The sequence below is a fragment of the Pomacea canaliculata genome, linkage group LG4, assembly GCF_003073045.1.
Source record: "Pomacea canaliculata isolate SZHN2017 linkage group LG4, ASM307304v1, whole genome shotgun sequence".
Classification (NCBI taxonomy): Eukaryota; Metazoa; Mollusca; class Gastropoda; order Architaenioglossa; family Ampullariidae; genus Pomacea; species Pomacea canaliculata.
The window spans coordinates 29,582,351-29,601,768 of record NC_037593.1 but is presented as its reverse complement, the minus strand read 5'-3'; the positions used below and the strand labels follow the sequence as shown (position 1 = coordinate 29,601,768).

Genomic DNA, 19,418 nt, shown 5'->3' with positions numbered 1-19,418 from the left:
TTCGAATGGTTTGTTAAAATGCACCACGAACTTGTATCACTGGACCGCTGGCAGACAATTCCCCCCCCCCCCCAAACAGTTAACTACGAAAACGAGGCTGTTGTGTACGAAGCTTCCGGTTTAGTCACATTCTTTGTTTAGGCTCGCCGAGACTAACAGCGGCTCACAAGAAGCTAAGCGTTGGTCTTGGCAGACAGACAGCAATCCACCTATACACACATCCATGACTACACAGCATGTCCGTCAGATTAGCCGCATGTGGAGACTTGCTTAGATGGACTAGAAGCTGTTTTAGTGAAGACAGCTACTTTCTGACCAAGAGAGTTGTGCAAGCATTAAAAAAAAAATCCTAAGTACGTGCAAAGCTATACTTCATTACACATTTCACACAAAAAAAAAAAAAAAAATTATGTAGCGTCTCCACACATACATGAAAGAGCAAGATCGACTTGTGCTGGTCAGCCAAGGATGGTAATGGAGAGTACATCAAAACTGACCTACAAAATGGCCGAAGTATTGCATAGATGATGATGTGGTGGAATCAAATTTGGTCAGTAGTCAAATGATCCTCATCTCTGATGCTCTACCACTGCCTAAAAGTTAACAGATTATCTGAACTGCTAAAGGCGTGACTGGGAGGGGATATCAACACCTAAATAGCACAGCGGGTATGGACAAATTTCTAAAGGTGATTCCAGTTTTAATACAAAGAAGGCATGGAATTAGTAAAAAACAAACAAAACAAAAAATGTTCACCAAGAATGACGCCGGGAAAGGGTTGGTAAAATGATTTATTGCTCCCAAAAGTGAGGAGATCTCATTATGGTCAGCAGAAATACAGCAAATGAGACTTTGACCTATGTCTGGTCAAGCTGCCCAAATCATCCCAATTATTCCCACTCCACCAAAGCATTTTTGACAAAGAAAATCATTATGGTCTGTGTAGGATTAGATCTTACAAAGGGCCACAAATAGTGAGCACTTGAAAATCTTAATTTAGAACCCACACTTGGCTGTTAGAAACATTTATCTAAGCAGCAATATATTAGGAATCACAATCACTAGGTTATCACAGTACAGTATTCTGAAATACATATTTTTTATTAATTCCCCTAAATAAATCGAAATATCATACGCATCATAAGATTGATCTCGGGCTCTTACTCTTAATCTTGATTATGGTTGCTGTAGATGGGTGGCTGTTGACTACATTCAGTCTCTGCACATTCATAAAAATAAGTACAAAACAACTGCATTTTAAATAAAGCTGTATTGCTGCTTTTCAAGTGGCAACACATTTTAGGTGAATCAACCAGGATCTACTAGCACTGAAAATGCAGTCTAAAGCTGACAAGTCACCCTCTAGAGCTATTCCTGAAACACCAGTTTGAAGCTGAAAACAGCCTGCACTGTATAGTGTACATGCAGATTCATATTTAGGTAGGGGTAATGCTTGAGTGGCTCACCTCAATTGTGTTAATGCATGCTTCATGGTTTCTTAATAATCATCATTTCTCTACTTATGATTAAAAAGGACCCGCACAGCATTATTTTCATTGCAACTAAACCACAGAATTATAATATAAATAGACTTTTGGGTTAGATAACTAAATGATCTGTCCAAGAACATGTGAGGCACTACAGTTTTCTCTCCCCTCCCTTCTTCACAACCTTCCCTCAAGCATCTTGGTCCCACCTACAATCATGTCTGCACTTCATATATGCATGCACACAATCTGTGCTAGTAAAATAACAATGTACAAACAAGAAAAATATTACAACAGATTTACATTAAATCATCTGCATATGATATTGAAAACTTTACACTTCTAAGGTAACTACAAAGAAACCTCAATATTCACACAGATTTGAAACTGAATGGCCACTTGTACAAATCTCTTTATCAACCTCGGAGGTGTGCATCCTTTTTCTGCCAAGGGCCATTTTTATATTTATAACATCACTAGCTATACAATATTATCAACTTAAAATTAACCTAGTACATTTGGTAAAACCATATTTTTGCCACAATGCATTAACACTTTTGCAAATGTACACCCCCAGCTTGCCTGGCACTGACTGACCTCCAAGTCTCTGCAATGCAGGCAGGTGGGCAGCTGATTAGAAGCATATGTGTTTGTCCTGTCATGTTTTTAGCTTGTGTTTTGTCTATCCTGTAATGGACTTTCCTTCTTTGCCCTTCAAAGTTTATGTTATTATTATGATTATGTTGGTGTGATAAAAGCTAGATTTAATGAATTTTGAGTCCTGCCCTCAGTTGTCTTTGCAGGGCTAGACCAAATTATTCTATTGCCAGGTTGTCAGATGTTCCCCACCCCTGATCTACATGTACATCAAAAAGGCACAAAATAAAAAAATTTTGAAAAAGTTTATCTAAGAGAAAACATTTTGTTTACCTGGATAGCAAAATGCTCTTGCAAGTGTGAACAATTCAAATGCTTGTTATATATAACACAGACACACCAAAAATACAAATCTTACCCTACTTAAGATAAAAAGTTTTCAATCAATATTAGCCATAATAGAGCACAATAAATAGGCTGATAGTTCCATTAAGTTTATACATTAAAAGTTATAACACAAAGATAACTTCTTTTTCATTTTACAAAAATAATTTTAACTTTTGACCTTGATAAGAAAAATATTGTGAAACATTTTGAGCATGTGCATTTGTTTATGCATGAAATATTTGCATTGTGCACATACATGTGCATATAATGCATGCTTATTAATTAAGGTCATCAAAAGTATTTCCTCCCTATCATCCACCAATTACATGAAGGACAGGTCAAACTGTGTTTTCCTGCCTCTGCCAAGGGAGTGCCAAACAAACAAAAAAAAAAGGTTGCAAAACACTGAGCTCCAGGAGTTTCAATATCATGCCTTAATGAGACTTAAACTGGTGACCTCAAGGTGACCTGCCCTGAAGTCATATGCAGAAATTCATAAACACACAACTAGTTTCTTCTCAATTCCACTGAACCTGAGAATGTGTTCACTGCAGAACGCTTTAAGCAATGGTGTGGAAGGAGGAGGAGGAAACTGGATGTTTAATGCCGACCAGCAACTAGAGCTTCATCATTGCTGGGCAACTGGTCCTAAAAATAAATGCCACATGCAGAAAAGTATGGGTTGGATGGGGACTGGTTTTTCCTGAATGCAAGCTTGAGAATAATGAGTTTTTAAAAAATTCTCTTGGCAAGTAAAACAAGCATGTTGAAGCTACTTTGAATTTTCATAAAAGGCCAGCACCCCATTTATTTACAAGATCTAATTTTGTAAGATAACCTAACGTAGACGTAAACATGATTGCACATTAGAATTATACAAGAAGTAGGATGATCGAAAACAGACTATTTAAGCTTCACACAATGACAGCTACATGTAGTTCGTATTAGATTTCAAGAAATGAAAAAAACCCGCTTAAAAATATCTTTGATGTAAGACTTGTGCTCAATGCTTATATTTTATTGTATAATTATATTTTATAAATAATTATATAACTATAATCTAAATATTACAATTTTGATAGATGATTTATTCTGTTGTGCAGATCTCTAAAGAGTAAATAACATAAAAATGGAAAAAGAATACTATTAAACAGAAAAAGATAAGACAACCCAATTGTCCTTGTATCTATTATCCAGGCTAATTAGAATGAATAAAAGACATTCAAAGCTAGGGATGAGGTGAAACATTTTCAGCAGCTTATTTTCCCTTTGAAGCAGATCCATAGCAATTCTTAAGAAAATCTTTTTTGACCAACTTAAGTTGGATAATGTTAAATATTTGACTAAATGCAAAAATACGCTGGAGACATTTTTTTTTTTTATAGTTTCATTCTTAGCAATAAAGCAATGTCAGAACCCCATAGAACACATCACACAGTAGTTCTCTGCAGATAAGAAGAACTCTTCGTAGGAGAAAACATTATGCAACACTCCATCCATTGCATTTCCGCAAAAACAGAAACTAGGCACTAACTATATAAACATCTGATATTATTGAGCAGTAGTCACTCTCGCTCTGATGGTAACTGTCTATTAGAAGGCCTCTGAAACAGATATATTCATTCATAAAAATTGTGCTGACATTGGTGCCTCCCAAGCCTACTTTGCTCCTACAGTCTAAAATTGAAAAACAAACATGATCATTATCTACAAATGCCTTATTGAAATTACAATTTCCAGTATATAAAATGAAGTTTTTCTTTTGTTACAGTTGTAAAGGCAAAGAATTATTGAAACAGTGCTGCTCATCAACAAATATGAACATTAATAAGCCTACAAGTACTTCAGAATTCTGCAGTTATAATAACTCTTAAGGTTGAGGTGAAGAGTTCAGAGGCTGCATTTAAGATGGGAAATCAAAGATCTATGTGGCTATGGAGGTAAAATGGACTTCCCCCACCCATCCATCCAAAAAGGTTTCTTGCAGTGGTAGCAAATAAAGTAGGAAATGAAGAAAAAACAGGATAAAGTGCAATTCTTCAAAGTAACGTCAACAATAAACGTCTCACAGTTGACTCAAAGCACCACTCTGTATTTAATTACAAATGGAAACAGTTTTAGTGAAGTCACTGGCACACGTCAATCAGGCATAACTGTGTGTAGATTCAAGCACCTCATAAACAGAATACCCAAAAGATATATACATCCTAAATCCAGCCTTATTATTCCTCATATCTGTATAGCAACAAATCTCCAAAGTTTGATTTGGAGGCAGTGTTCTGAACATGTTCTTTTAATGGGTAAAAGACCCAAGACAGATTCCGAGGTAACTTGCGCCAAAGAAAATAAATCTTAAGCACGATAAGCCATAACTCTGCCTGGAAACCCCTTGGGTAACCTGCCGGCCCCAAGCCCAGACAAAGGAGGAGGGTTGGGCTTGGGGCTAGCAACCCCACCCTACGAAAAAAACAAACCCTGCTACAGAAACTGAACAAAAACAAATTAGAATCACACACAGACACAAACATGCAAAAGTGCAAATCTTGACCACTCTGCCTTCAGTGCCACACACAGACTTTCCATCCAACAAACACAAAATTCACTAGAAAAGAAACACCAAAACAACTATACCCTGGGTCGTTGATGACTTGGCTGGGTCCTGGCATTATTAGTGCTGTTGAATACATGATCTCCACGTTCTCTCTGTCTTCCTCCTGGCCCTACTTCTTCTACTCCTCTCGGAGTTAAATGCATGTCCGCTGTTGTTCTGTACAGAGTCAGGATTGCCCCCCCAACAATAACCAGTAATTGTTGTTTTCACTTTATTTCTACAACTGTTTTTTCAATTTTAAAGGGTTACAACTCAAACCAACAGGGTTCCCAAATGTACCATTAATTAATGGAAACCTTGGATTAAAGTCTACATCGAAAAAGGTATAAATTCATACTCGTTTTTTTTAAAAAAGTTAATACAGAGCTTAAAGATAAAAAAATAGAGTACATTTTATTTAAAAGTAAAAACTAAGAAAAATCTGATGCTTCCAAGCAGAAAGCAGTTTAGGTGCGAGGTATCTGATGTGACATTTTCACTAGACCGTGAATAGTATTGCTCAAATATCCCTCTGTGCCTGACTACTTAATATAAATAATGTAATATGCTTCAAACCTTGTCATATACTTAACAAAAAACCTTGCTACAACATTTGAAAGTAGATGGGTGCAAAAATACATTACAAATATACAGTATACAAATAGCTTGAACTGTGATCCAAGGGAAGTAATCTGTAATACTTTCCAAGTGGCACTTACAACGTTGCTCTCATTTATTCCTAGGGTCTTTAATAGGTGGATGGAGGGATAATGAGCTTGGAATAATACGATGGTCGTCATTCACTGAAAAATCTAGAACTGGAGAAAAATGGTAGTTCAGGCCAGTCAACCCATCTAAAGTGAGTTCGTCTTTTCTGCTACTGTACATGAAGACTGACTTGAATTACAGCCATCGATGCACTAAGTGGATGTTTTCTTCATTGCAGTTGTCTAGTTAAATCATCTGCTGCTTGAACTAGTTTTACAATCGTGCCGATTCCATAAAGCCACAAACAGCTCAAAATAAATCTGGAGATAATTCTAAACCCTTTCCCAATCAGTCTTTAAAACATTTGCTATTGGCTAGATTGCCGTTTTAGCCATTGTAAAGCGCCAGTAGAAGGTGGTTTCCGTCTGAGAGTTTTGTAAGGCACTAATGGAATGTGATTTACCTCTGAGAGTTTTGTGGATTTCTCCTGTTGTCGCGTTCCATCTTTCTAGCCACTGTCCTTGCAGTCACACTTGTGCTGGGTACTTGTTTGTGAGCAACAACTGGGTTAAAGGCAAAATTGCAATAAAATTAAAAACTGTTAATTAAAAATTATCTATTTGAATATTGAACAGCTTGCAACAAGAATCCTGGTTTCATAAGAAAAAAAATCATGCAAGTCCAACAACTAAATTCTAACATAATTTCACATACAACTGTCTACTTTAGAATTGTCTTTATTCTGATCTGTATCTGTTTTCTTGCAAATACATATATGTTGAAGCATCTTCACAAGTTAATTTTTGTATTTAGGAACAAAATTTCTACACAGCAATGTTTGAATAACTTTGTAAAATGTAAATACAGTAACCGAATGCATCATTTACCTATCTTCAGTTTTGAATCCTAAAATATTTATTCAGAAGATGGAAGCCAGAACTGTCTGTTAAATTGGAGAAAAATGTTAACTCTTGTTTATTCAAAATATAAGATTGTAAAAATACTTCTTTGAAATCTCTTCATCAGCTTTATGAAAAAATAATTGAATTGTTGAGATATGAAAATCTTAGCTGTACATAAATTCTGAGGCTTCCAGCCTCTGGATTCTTCTGCTTTCATGAAAAGCACTCTATTCTCACCACGGGAACGCCTGGTCCTTCCCTCTTCTTGGACCTGATAAACAGGTACATCATCCACCGTGACCAGTTCGTTCAAGGTGTTTTGCACCCAACTAGATTTTTCATTTCCTGACTGGCCTGACCTGGCACCTGCTTGAAGGCACATGAAAAATTATACATAACCGTTGCATATCTTCTTAAAATATGTTTTAAAAACAAAAAAAGCTGTGTTTATCTTTTCTTGTAAACAGTTCATCATTTAGCTTGTTTCTTTGTGGTATCATACTATCTGAACATTTATGTCAATCATTTTCATCCCCTTTCTCATCGAACTGTGTATAAATTTGAAGCTTTTAATACAGCCTCAAAGTCCATTTCTATAAGAAATAACTTGCATAATAAAGTCCTCATTTCTCAGTTCTTCATCCATGCACTCATGTTTTGGTCATAGTCATCTATTTCCTGACATTCATGTTTCTTGCATGGTTGACAGTTGCTATGTTTGAGCTAACGTCCCCAAGGACAAATAATTCAATTATTATTACAGTAAACCTTCCCAATTAAGACTTGCTAATATTTCCAATAATCAAGTGGAAAAAACATTGTTAATGAAGCACAACTAATTGATGTGTGCTGGTAAAGAGACAACAATGAACAGAGGCAGTGACAACTGATAGCCTGCATATACATTTAAGAAGAACCTGCTAGCTATAGAATGATGACAACAAAGTTTTTTAAAAAAAAATGATTTACAAGAAAATTTCAATAGTGGCCAATTTTGTTTATTAAGATGCTGGCCAAACTTTATCAAACAATGCATAGCTTTGTTGGTAATATCTGACATTAATAACTACTTCTGTCATCAGAGATCGATTCCTCTTCTGGACTCTGATGGATTAGACTTTAGGTGTTGGGAGGATATGGTCATTAGAAGACTGAATCAACTGAGGCGGGTGGTACTTATGACTAGAGTGATATGATATGACCTAATGAACAAAAAATCTCTTTCATAATGTATTTATTACGATTTCTGCAGAAAATCATAATGTAGAGTGAAACAGCTGGCCAGAGGCAGTTTATTTTAAAATGTACTTAACTTTTTTCAATGCACGACTTCTGCAAATTAAGTCATGATAGAGCACAAATTGTCAGTCCTAAGCCAGTTTCGGGATGTAGTTGTAAAAGAGATAAAGTTTATATTGCAAAATAAGTCTATGAAAAATGTTTCAGTCATAAATAGGAGGGGGCTGTAATAGGGAAGGTCTTAATAAGGAGGTTTTACTGTATTATTTTTTTTTCCTACCCAATAGTGAATTAACATCTTTCTTTTTTAATAATTAGTGGTCTGCTCACTGTAACAAAAGAAGACCCCCACCAAAAGAAAAAAAAAGATTGATAAATTCTGTTTCCTTTCAAGACATTGAGTTCAGACAAAAACTATAAATTCAAAGTTGACAAACCTCTTCTGTCATGCAGAGAAAAATCTTGTGGCTCATCCGGCTGAAGCCCTGGGGATGCTCCTCTGTTCTGGGTCAGACTTGTCCTGAAATCTTTGCCCTTAGCATGGGAGGGGGCAGGAAGTCGAATCCAGTCAGGCTGCTTCCCTGGCAAGTTTGGTTGTTTCTTGGGTCTGGGTTGACTGGATGGAAAAATAACAGGAACTGCTCTCTCTTTTGCTTCCTGATTTGTTTTGGCCTCCTGTTTGCTCATGATAGACAGCAATTCTTCTGTTGGATCTGGCTGATGTCGCTGCCTTGATGAGACACCTGAGGTAGGGAAGAAGTGATTGCGATTTATCATCACATCAGCAGCTGAAGGTTGTGCTGCCGCTGATGTCCATGGATCTGAGATAGAAAACTGGTTGGCCTCACATAATGCCTGTAAAATATCCAATAAAAACTCTGTAACCCTAACACTCATTACAGTGTGATCTTCATTGAAAAAGTTGTTAACACAGACAAAAGGTAGAACAATAATAAAATATCTATTATATGTAACACGTCTTTGTGCTTGCCAAATAGCTCATATGATAAAGCTATAAATGCAATAGCATTGTAAAGAAGTACAAAATTTTTTTAACAATTTTGTAATAATAATTTTAATTATTTTAAAACAAAAATTTGTAAAGCTGTATAGGAATCACATGGAGTTGAACACAAATGGTTAAAAGAATAAGTAGAATAACAGATAAATTACAAAAAATAATGTAGTGAGATACTGCAATAGCAGTATACCTGATGATGTGGCAAGACGTCAGCAGGTAGTAGATCTTTACAAAATTCACAGGGGAGCATTAAATTTTCAAGACTATTCATGTCATGGTCACCATCATCAAAAATTTGGTGATTCTCTGGCTCTTCAGAAGGACTAAACAAACAAAACAATTTTTTTTTAAGTCATAATGAAAACAACATGTATCATAACTATGTAACACAAGAGTAACATCTTTCTCTTTCCTGGAGAAAAAAGGGTTATGTTAATGAGCTGTAAAGTGAAAACTCTAAAGCAGTAATTGGTCATTAGATGAATGGAGTTGTCTTTCAACAAACTTTCAGATGATGGCCTTGTTTATGGTTGCGGTGTGGAGCACTAATTTGACGAAATAGTCGAGCCATTTTGCAAATACATGTGTTAATTAACACACTTTTATCTGGGAAATTATATAACAGAGGCTAAAATAACCACAGCAAACAATTAGTTCAAACCACATCCAGTATAATGAATACCTTAGGGAAAAGATTAGACATTTTGAACTTGCCTTTTGTAAAAGTTTTTTTAATGCTTGTGATTTTTCAAAATGCATTATGAAAAGGTATATGCAAGATTCAAACCTCAGTAATGTTAAGAACATTACATAACGAAGACTGAAAGAAATGCCAAACCCATTTATGAATGTAATGAAGCATATCAGGCTTAAATAAACATGCAAAGATGGATGCTGCTTTACATAAACAACTAAGATTGACACCTTTTTGTCTATTTTTATGTCTCTCCCGCTCCCCTTCCCCCATCTGCAGCAACCTGCCACATTGCTGTAATATGTCATCTATGTCATAGATTCTTTTGTGATTCTTTTCTTTTTTCACTTTTTAAAAAATTTACAGATAAATTTGACTAAATACACCACAGTGGCACATAACTTTAGATTTTTGCCATGTCTCTGTTTTCATGTTTGACTTCATTTAGCTTGGATTCTCCTTCTCTCTCTCAGCCATTCATCCATAGACATGAATCCTTACTGAGCTGTAGAAGCAGGCACCAGATTGTTGATGACAGGAATAGTAGTATGTGAGCCTGCTGGTCTCCAATTATTCCCTAGCAGTTCATTGTTTCTGCTCCTTTGATAAGAGACATCTTCGGCTTCCCTCCATAGGCCTGAGGCTAATGGATCACAGACGCTCTGCATAAAAGACAGTCAAAGATAATAAGACAACAGTGAACTCTTTTCAGATTAATTATAATAAAGTAGAATGTAATAATGGGTGGTTGTGTCCAATTGTTTTGGATCATAATTATACAAAAATCCACCATTGTCTGATCCTCACCATATCTAGCAGGAACATTTTTTGTGTAGATTAAGTTGGTGTACATTGCTGTACATACTTTTTTCAAGAAGGGAAGCGTGTAAGCATTTTCAATAGGTCAGCCTCCAAACACTGATCTAAGTCATTTTATAGGAATATTCTTAGCATTTCATTCTTGTAAACCAGCTTTCTTATAGTAGCACCAGATTTTAAAGAACATAGCTGACATTTACCTGATGGTGCACCAAAGCGTAGGCAGGAAAGGTTACGTTGCAGAACTCACATGGTATCATATCTTCATCTGCAGATTATTTCCATTACATGTGACAAAATTGCAGTTTCAACAACAGCTACTTATGTCAAACACCTGCTACAAGTCTTATTTGGTGCTAAAATTCCACTTGTGGAAGAAGTAAAAAAAATATGTACTATCAAAAAAAGGTACTATCATTTTAAAAATTATGCATCATTAGGGTGATGCAGTGAGCAAAAAAAAAAAAAAAGGTACAGCACTTATACCAGTTTTGCTGATCTAACTATTTCACCATTTCTTGTTTCCTACTCCACTTAACCTAAGCTCAGAAAAATCACTTATCACATATCCACAGCACTTGTTTTTATGCATGGGTTGTTTTTGTACAGATGAGTATGAAGAATGTGTGTGAAGAGCATATTTGTGTGACTTGCATGGGCATAATTTTGATATGTGGAATACAACTACATGTATTAATCATTGCATGTGAAGACCTGAGAGCCATCACTTTTTGCATGTTCACCTGCTGCTGCAAACTCATTATGGCTGGGAGGTGAAGCTGGTTCCACAGCATTGTCATCGCTTGTGAAAACAGATACGTGATTTGGGCGCGAGTGCTTTTCATAGTTCATGAGAAGATGATTGATGTGAGCATCAGAATCAAGGTCTTCGTCATCTTCAGCAGCCAGCTGCCGAGCGAGCATTGTATCATAATCTATGTCAGGTGGGATAACCGTCTCTGTAATCAAGAAAGAGATATTTAGGATTTACATCTCATGCCTGTTGGCTGGAATGTCATTGTTCCATTCCTGGGAAGTGTTCTGTTTACTAGTTTCTTTATTGCAGATTTACTTTTGTCCTGTTTATCAGCATTTTTTATGCTGTCTGCTTCAGCTCAGATAAATAAATGATCTTTAAAGTTTGATTTTAAATATTTAAGAAGCACTGTAGCAGGTAAATAAAAACATCACTGAATATTTTAATTAACAATTTTGTCAGCTGCCTAACTGTCTGGCTCTGCATTCAGACAGTGTCCATTAATGACTTATGAACATAATTTCTCCTTAGTACTACGGCAACAGAGTATGGCGCTTGAGTGCAACTGCATGGAAACAAATTAATGCACCTTGTAGCATGACATCCTCTAAATCTGTTTTTCATTTTACAGTTTCCCTGAGCATTCAACTCATGTTTATCAAAAATCATTGAAAACACGCACACACAAACTGCCCACCCAACCCTCACACATGCATCCACACACTAGTAATAAATATTACTATTATACTACACACACACTAGATTAGCTAACCTCTCTCCCTCTGCCTGTTTAGTCCAGACTTCTTGTTAATGAAGCTTTTCCGAGAACCAGATGTGTCCCCATGTCTTTGTTGAGCAGCATTGGCTGCTCTGCTTGCACCTGTAACCCTTCTGATGTCAACTCCCCTGTGGCCAGCGTATGGAACTGCAGGGGCAGCAGCTGATGCATCAGAATCTTCCACAACCAAACTTGGCATGAAACCCCCACCATCTTGCCCTAACTCACTCATCATATTAACAAAACTAAATGGATCAAGAAAGCTCCCCCTGTCAAGCAAAAAGGACTCATCATGGTTTTGGTGATTTGCAGCAGCAGGTCCACTCTTTTCAAAAAAACGTGAAAGCAAAGGGTCTGGAATGAAAGTTTTGTTGGGTGGTTCTGGTTCTGGGTATGCACAATTGCTGGCGGTATGACGAAGTTGGTCTCGCAGCATGATAAAGGTGCCACACTTTTTGCATGGTTCTGTGCGAGTCCCACAGTATTCCAAGTGGTTCTTCATCTCCAGTTGTGGCATTTCCAGCTCACAATACTGACAAGCCACTTTCCTCTTTGGGCATGCTGTCTCCTGCAAGCAGTTCTAGCTTTAGTATTTGAAGTCATTATATCTGCTTTAAAAAAGCTACTAGTTTATGCTTCACCTTTGAGCCTAATTTTATCAGTTTCCAATGAGACTGATTTGCTTCACAACTGATTTCATTTAAATGAAAAATCTGTTAATTTGAAAACAAATAAAAAAGAAAAGAAATAAGGAAACCCAGATCTCCCTAATACAGCCCATTAATGTCACAATTTTTTTAAGCAATAAATTTAATAGTAGGTAAGGAACGAAAACTGAGAAAGAAACTTGAGATAATATCATTAAACAATAAAATATATCCAGTTTTTGCACAATTATAGGGTTTTTTTTCTGCCTTGCTCTTTATCAGAACTTATCACAAACCATGTGTGTATCCAAGTGATCTTTTTCCATCTCCACACCACACAATGTGCATGGTACTTTTGCATGAACATCATTGAAGTGCTGGTCACGTTCTGAACGTGGAATAGGCTCTTGACAGTGTTCACACAACATCAAGTGGCGCAGACAATGCATTTCATGCATTGTGAAGTTAACTTTGGCTATGTTCTTTTTGCTGAAAGTGAAAGTTATACAAACCCCTCAAAATTCAAGAATTAAAAACACATGATTCATCTTTTTTTTCAACTTTGTGAAGTCTAGGAAAACAATATAACTCTCATCTCCCAATGTCTAATGAAATGAGGCTATTTCGTTGTGTACACAAATTTGTCACCTAAAAGGGTACCCAAGGTGCCTGAGGATCTTGCAGATGTGTGTTTAGCCAGCTCTGCTGTTTTCAACCATTACGACTTTAATTCCACTATTCATTAGAACTAAAGATAAAAATAGAACTTACCAGTTGGAGCAAAATTTTGTTTCCGTTTCGGTTTCTGAAGACATTCTTAACACTTGATCTTTGTAAATATTATTCGGGGTGTTTTATAATTTGTTCAAACAGATTTCGTACACAAAGATACGCTTGCTAATAAATCATTCTTGTTCTTGCTGTCACCACACACTATCTTCAGCTGAGATGTCCCACTCATACTTGATCCAAGCAGAAGCAAGCAATGAAAGCATCGATCACGAAACTCCCGTCCTCTTGATTCTTACTTTCTTTTTGCCCAGTTATAACGAATATTCACTCGGAGTCGGTTTCTTTTGGCAAATCGTCTACACTCAAGCCAGTAGAAGAAAAATAAAAGAATCTTGAATGGCGTTTCTCTATGTTATGCCCACTCCCGTAAGAACATCTCATTACTGATCACCAGAAAAAAATGATCACAGGACAAAATCCCTGTTGATCTATCAGCCAGCCGAACAACTTCAGGAAGGCATATAGAATGTCATAGGTTTTATTACCTGTGATATCATTGGCTAAAATGTCTGAAGTACCAAAGTTACAATTGGCTGTTGGACACATAGGGGAGACTACTCTTATTACCATTTTTTACCCACGTGGGGGTTGATGTCCTCTGCTCGTTGACGGTGATATAAAGTGTATTTTATTAGAAGCACCGTAATAGCTAAAATCATGGCGCAGCTTTCAGAATCTCAGCTAAAGCTTGTTGCAGACTTGGAAATGGAGATGATGGCTGATATGTATAATAGGTTGGTATGAATGAACTGATCTGTTTGAACATTTTGTAATCCTCAGAACGACCTTATTAAAGAACAAATTGAGCTGAGGGTCTTTCTCAAAACTATATCAGATTGATACATTTAGAGTTGTTTTTTTTTTTCTCTCGTACAGAAGTTAAATCAAGCGTCTGAATTGTGTATTGTGTTAATTGTTCATTTTGCTAACCCTGTTGTTTGCCACACTTTGTGGCAGAAAGAATTTCCCCCAAAGCTATCGATAGTAACGGACTGTTTATGCTGGATAATGAGATAACAAACTAAGAATGTATTTCACTATTTCATCAAGATTACATAAAGGCATTTCCCTTTCGTCAGCATTTCATCATTGATTTAAAAAAAATCATTATCCGCTTATTACCATTGATAAAGAACCGGAGTTACAAACTATAAGGCAGACCATTAGCACAAGAACGTGTTTGTCACCAACACGGTGTGGATTGGAAGTTTAAAGGTTGATTTTTAACCTCTGGCATGCACAATTTCTGCCTGGATATGGCAGCAATATACAGCATTGGACAGGCTCACCATTTTGGTTGGGAGAAGCGTGTTTTTGAACCCCTGTCCCCAGCCGTACCTTTACTTTTAGACATTTATATTTGTGCTGTTTACATAACAGGTTGGCATCTTAATCTACTGTTTATCCTTCATTCAAAAATGTTTGACTTTTAAATATACATTTTCAGGCTTTTGTGGAGATGTATACATTATTTGTAGATCTTGCCACAGATGCAGTTCCATATTTTGGCAGTGTACTATATTTTTGTGTTTCAGAATGACAACAGCATGTCAGAAAAAATGCATTCCACCAAAATATCGTGACGCAGAACTTACTAAAGGAGAGGCAGTTTGTTTGGATCGATGTGTGGCCAAATACCTTGAAATTCATGACCGCATTGGCAAAAAACTGACATCAATTTCTCAGCAAGATGAAGCTGCAATGAAGAAACTTCAAGCTCAGATTCAACAAAAGTAGACACTTAGAACATGAGAAACATTGTGTATTTGTGTGCATTGTGAATGATTGCGTGGGTCAGAAGTAGCCCCACAACTGAAGATTGAACCATTGGTGTTAGAAACTACTTCTTGTCTGGTGACCAATGCTTAGCAGCTGGCACCATATATGCCACACTGTTAGAAGCTGGTAGAAAGGTCTGTGAAAGTGCTGGTTGAATGTGAAACCTTGAAAAAAAAACTGCATAGCAAATAGGCACATTTATAATATATTCATATTAGTATATCATATACTTGTATGCTATTTTTTTCCATGTACATAAGGTAAGGGTTAGGAACGTCTGGCCCGTGTAATCATTTGCCCACTAAGGCAGTCACAGATTTCAGTAAATCTGTAAGCTTTTTCATAGCAACATCAATGTATATTAGGTGAATAATAATAAATTTTGATGGACAAGCAAGAAACCCTCATTACGGGATATGACACAGATGATCGAGCAGATGACAGGATGTATGATTAACCTGGATGATTCTGGGGAATTATGTATGCATATTACCTTCACCCTGACCACTCCAGTTTGATGTTCGCTCTAGATACACGTAGTGTTCTTTAACTCGTAAAAAATTATCGTCAACATTGCTGTGTACCTTAGTGTACCTTTCAGGCATACAAGCGTCCAACATTATCTTTCGTGGGTTTCTAAGAGATGAACAAATGAAAAGGTTTTGGCTGATAAAAATTTGTTTTCATTATGGGTTTATTTGTGCAAGTATCTCTGTGTACGTAGACACTTGCAAATGCCACTAACTCCTCCATCAGTTTGTATTAAATAGTTAAGATTATCATTATTAATGCACTTCAAAATCACAAGAAAAGAGATTTTGCTATTGTCTCCTGGGAATGTTTCATTTATAAACATACATTTTACAACAACAGTTGTTTCTCTGTTTTTCATGTGACCAGAACATATTTTTTGCGCACCTAATTACAAAATGGCAGATTGTGGTGACTCAGAGAACAGGCAGGTTGGAATTGTACACATTCCAAAAGTGTTGGCACACTGTGGCAAAACTACAATTTGATGAAACAAAGCTAATTTTAAAATTTGTATGGCCTGCAAAGATAAATATCAAAATGGCTTGAGGGAAAAAAGGTTCCCCGACTTTTCCTAAGAGATATTAAAAAATTTCAATGATCTGTGTATATTGGTAGAGTTTAAACTATTTTTAAGACATTCTTAGGTGTTTATAACATTAAATAGGTCTTGTTATTAGTGTTGTGAATATTTAAAGTTACCTTTTTTTAACAACTGCAAATAAAAGCATATCGATACCTTCATATTTTGCATTCCTGTCTGCGCCTTGCATTGACTTATGACACCTTGTGTATCATGTCATCCACTTTAGTCTCAGACCTTTTTATTTAAAAAAAAATTGTTCTGCGCATAGGTGTTTAAAGCTATCTGTATGTTCAAATTATAATTTTTGAGACTTTGAAGTTTTTTTCTACTAATTGAGCATTCTTTTATTCTACCATTTATATTCTAATATGCACCACAATGAAGAAAGGTTAACAAATCGGATGCAATACTGCACATGATAAGAAAATGTGGTTCGTGCATGAAAATTTTATGCTGTCCTTAAATGGTTTTATACAGTATCAAAATAAGTCATCATCAAAGAAGTGAAAGAATTTAGTTCTAACCAATGGAATATATTAAAAGATGAAACTTAGAGTTGATATGTGGGCTAATGAAAAAAACATTTTTAGCTGCTCTCATGTAAGATTCTTGTCTTCATTAACACCCACGTCTCCATTTGTTTGGTAGCAACTGGAGGTCTGAATGCTGCAAAAGAGCTACTCCATCTAGAATGATCCAGTAGCACAAGACATATATGAGCAGCTACCTAAGAATGCTTGCACTGACTATGGCAAAGCTTCTGAGAGTTTCAGGTTAATGCAGAGCAAGATCTTGCATAAATTGAGTGGACATTCATTTAAACCAACACACCTGTGGTTTATGACAGTGGTACAGTGTAGTATAAGAAAAAAGCAAGGTTCTTTTTTATGATTTGACTTCAGCCACTTTAATTTTCAGTCAACAGCACCTCAAATTTTTAGAGCCATAAAATACGAAAGGCTAACACAAAATATCTATTGTACAAAATGAACAATTAGTGTGACATAAATGGCTATAATGGAAGAATTCTGAAAATGAATACAGTTCATGAAAATCAAATGAACTTCATGACTTTTGACTTGTGTCACGTTGTCTATATTCGATGCCTTTGCTGCGTAAATCTCGAACCACACCAGGCGGTAGACGTCCTGTTACTGAGACGGCATAGCATCCTTTCACCATACGCTCTGGAAGGAGAGAGTATTGTCTGTGTACTTTATATAAACTGACCATGGTAACATAACACCCCAATGTTTGGAATCCCCTTAAAACATATTCAGTTGGTGCAAACAATGCTTCTGCCACCATCACCTAACATCCTTTTTAGTGGGTTAATGCCAAAAGAAATGAAAAGCAGTCTACTGCAAATTTCTATGCCAACAGATTTTCGTACACATGTACTATAATGGCATAAAAGGTGGCAACTTAAAAAGCAATAACTGAAATCAGCAAGAAATATTGGAAGCATACAAGTCTGTGCGATCTTATTATTTAAACCTAACAGGATTTATTTCTATTATTTAAATGCTACTGTCACTACCTCAAGTATTATTATAAAGTCCAGTCTAGGCCAATCTGAGTTAGATGACTGGTTGGTAATTAGAGCCCTTTGCTGAGTACCAGGTGGCATATATTTAAGCCATTGTGTGAACATTAAGAGAATTGTATCAAGTCATATAGATAAACTAGTCAGCCTGTGCGACAAAGAACAATCACCAGATTTTGACATGGACTAAGTGCACCAAGCAGAATTTGCTGTACAAACCTGTTTTCTGCCACTTCGCTACCCAACTGTCTTCTGGACTCATGAGCCCAATTAATCTGAAAACATCAAACATCAAACTTAAATTATCAAAATATAATTATTTAAAATACTTTGTAAAAGCTCTGGTGTGCAAGCATAAACCAGATTATTGTGAAAAAAAGGAATGCATTTGTCTGCACAACAAGCAGGGGTCTCAGAAACTTAAAGTGCCTTAACTGAAATGGTGATCAAGACATAGAGTATTTGCCTTCTTAACAGATTAAAGCTTCAAACTACTTGTGTACTTAATTTTAGGCGTGCAACCTTATACCCTAGTTTCACAGTAAAATGCTTATGGACCAAGAAAACATCAGCTCTGCTTCAGAGCATTTGCACACTGACAACTGGAATAAATCATTGCAGGAAAGATCAAACGGGAATCAACAGGTGATTCTTCTTTTCTACGTCTTTCCTTTTATCTTCCTTTGTTAAGTGATTTATAAACTGGCTGATAATTATATATGAAATGTCATTACTCATAAGTTCCTTAAGCATGAAATACTTTGTTTAATAATCCATGATGCATGATAATCCAGCATGAAAATGAAATGCTGGTTAAACGTATCGTATGTAAATGAATAAAAAACGCAAAAAGTAACTCGCAAAACCTCAAGCTATATTACTATAAGAAGTGCTTTAAAATGCTTTACCCATCAAAGTTTGAACTCGTGCAGTCATAGACAATGTCACGGTTGTTTTTCATGTGTAGATATTCCTCACAGTTATCACAGCCATCAAATTCAAACTGTTCAATTGTCTGCAAATAAAAGTGACGGTGAATATTATTAATTTCGAAAAGACATGCAGAATGCTTGTTTTTTTTCAGACCAATTTTTTTTTTTAAATCCTCTTGTAAGTACCATATCTAGCATTCTTTTTGCGCACTGTCCGCATGACATAGTGATACTGCATTTCATTTAATTCCAGAAAATGCACAAAATCCATCGTACTGCTAGCAGTAGTGTTGTAGACTGGCGAGAGCAATAGATTATTTATTACCAATTACGTATTAATAAAACTCACCTTAACCAATGAGCACAGCAAGCAAGCTCTAAGGTTCCTGAGATTTTTCGGTATTGTTTGTAATGACATTTTTTTCTAGATTAAAAGATATAAAAGTTCTTCACAATTTTGTTCAGATAAATTTCCTACTCGAAAACTCACTGAAGACTCGAATCCATCTTCGTTTGCCAATCGCGTCAAAACAAAGTCCTCAACATTCAGCATCCGGTAGTTTCGAACTTTTTTTTTTAAAACACTGTCTTTCTAGTTGCTGCTCTCTGAATGTTGATAAATAGGA

At 36.1% G+C, this 19,418-nt stretch overlaps 3 protein-coding genes across 5 annotated transcripts; 1 reads left to right on the top strand and 2 right to left on the bottom strand.

Annotated features, from left to right (window-relative positions):
* Nucleotides 1-774: 774 nt before the first annotated feature.
* LOC112563325 (TRAF-type zinc finger domain-containing protein 1-like) lies at nucleotides 775-13,901 on the bottom strand. 3 transcript variants are annotated; one of them, XM_025237221.1, is made up of 12 exons: nucleotides 13,398-13,900; nucleotides 12,923-13,115; nucleotides 11,974-12,547; nucleotides 11,188-11,403; nucleotides 10,645-10,712; nucleotides 10,127-10,287; nucleotides 9,122-9,254; nucleotides 8,348-8,765; nucleotides 6,909-7,040; nucleotides 6,233-6,332; nucleotides 5,103-5,238; nucleotides 775-4,075 (listed from the first exon to the last, which is right to left on the bottom strand). In XM_025237221.1, exons 1-12 carry the CDS (start codon nucleotides 13,439-13,441, stop codon nucleotides 4,037-4,039), a joined length of 2,214 nt encoding a protein of 737 aa, XP_025093006.1. In that variant the 5' UTR covers nucleotides 13,442-13,900; the 3' UTR covers nucleotides 775-4,036. The 3 variants fall into 3 exon arrangements, with proteins under 3 accessions (XP_025093006.1, XP_025093008.1, XP_025093009.1); XM_025237223.1 differs by having other exon boundaries at nucleotides 6,909-7,037; XM_025237224.1 differs by lacking the exon at nucleotides 775-4,075 and having other exon boundaries at nucleotides 4,082-5,238; nucleotides 13,398-13,901.
* Nucleotides 13,902-13,978: 77 nt separating this feature from the next.
* On the top strand, nucleotides 13,979-16,472 carry LOC112563329 (mitochondrial import inner membrane translocase subunit Tim10-B-like). The gene is made up of 2 exons (XM_025237228.1): nucleotides 13,979-14,152; nucleotides 14,954-16,472. Exons 1-2 carry the CDS (start codon nucleotides 14,076-14,078, stop codon nucleotides 15,153-15,155), a joined length of 279 nt encoding a protein of 92 aa, XP_025093013.1. The 5' UTR covers nucleotides 13,979-14,075; the 3' UTR covers nucleotides 15,156-16,472.
* Nucleotides 16,473-17,195: 723 nt separating this feature from the next.
* On the bottom strand, nucleotides 17,196-19,336 carry LOC112563328 (transcription elongation factor SPT4-like). Its single transcript, XM_025237227.1, has 4 exons — nucleotides 19,142-19,336; nucleotides 18,769-18,875; nucleotides 18,080-18,135; nucleotides 17,196-17,501 (listed from the first exon to the last, which is right to left on the bottom strand). The coding sequence occupies exons 1-4, from the start codon at nucleotides 19,208-19,210 to the stop codon at nucleotides 17,380-17,382; spliced, it is 354 nt and encodes a 117-aa protein (XP_025093012.1). The 5' UTR covers nucleotides 19,211-19,336; the 3' UTR covers nucleotides 17,196-17,379.
* Nucleotides 19,337-19,418: the final 82 nt, after the last annotated feature.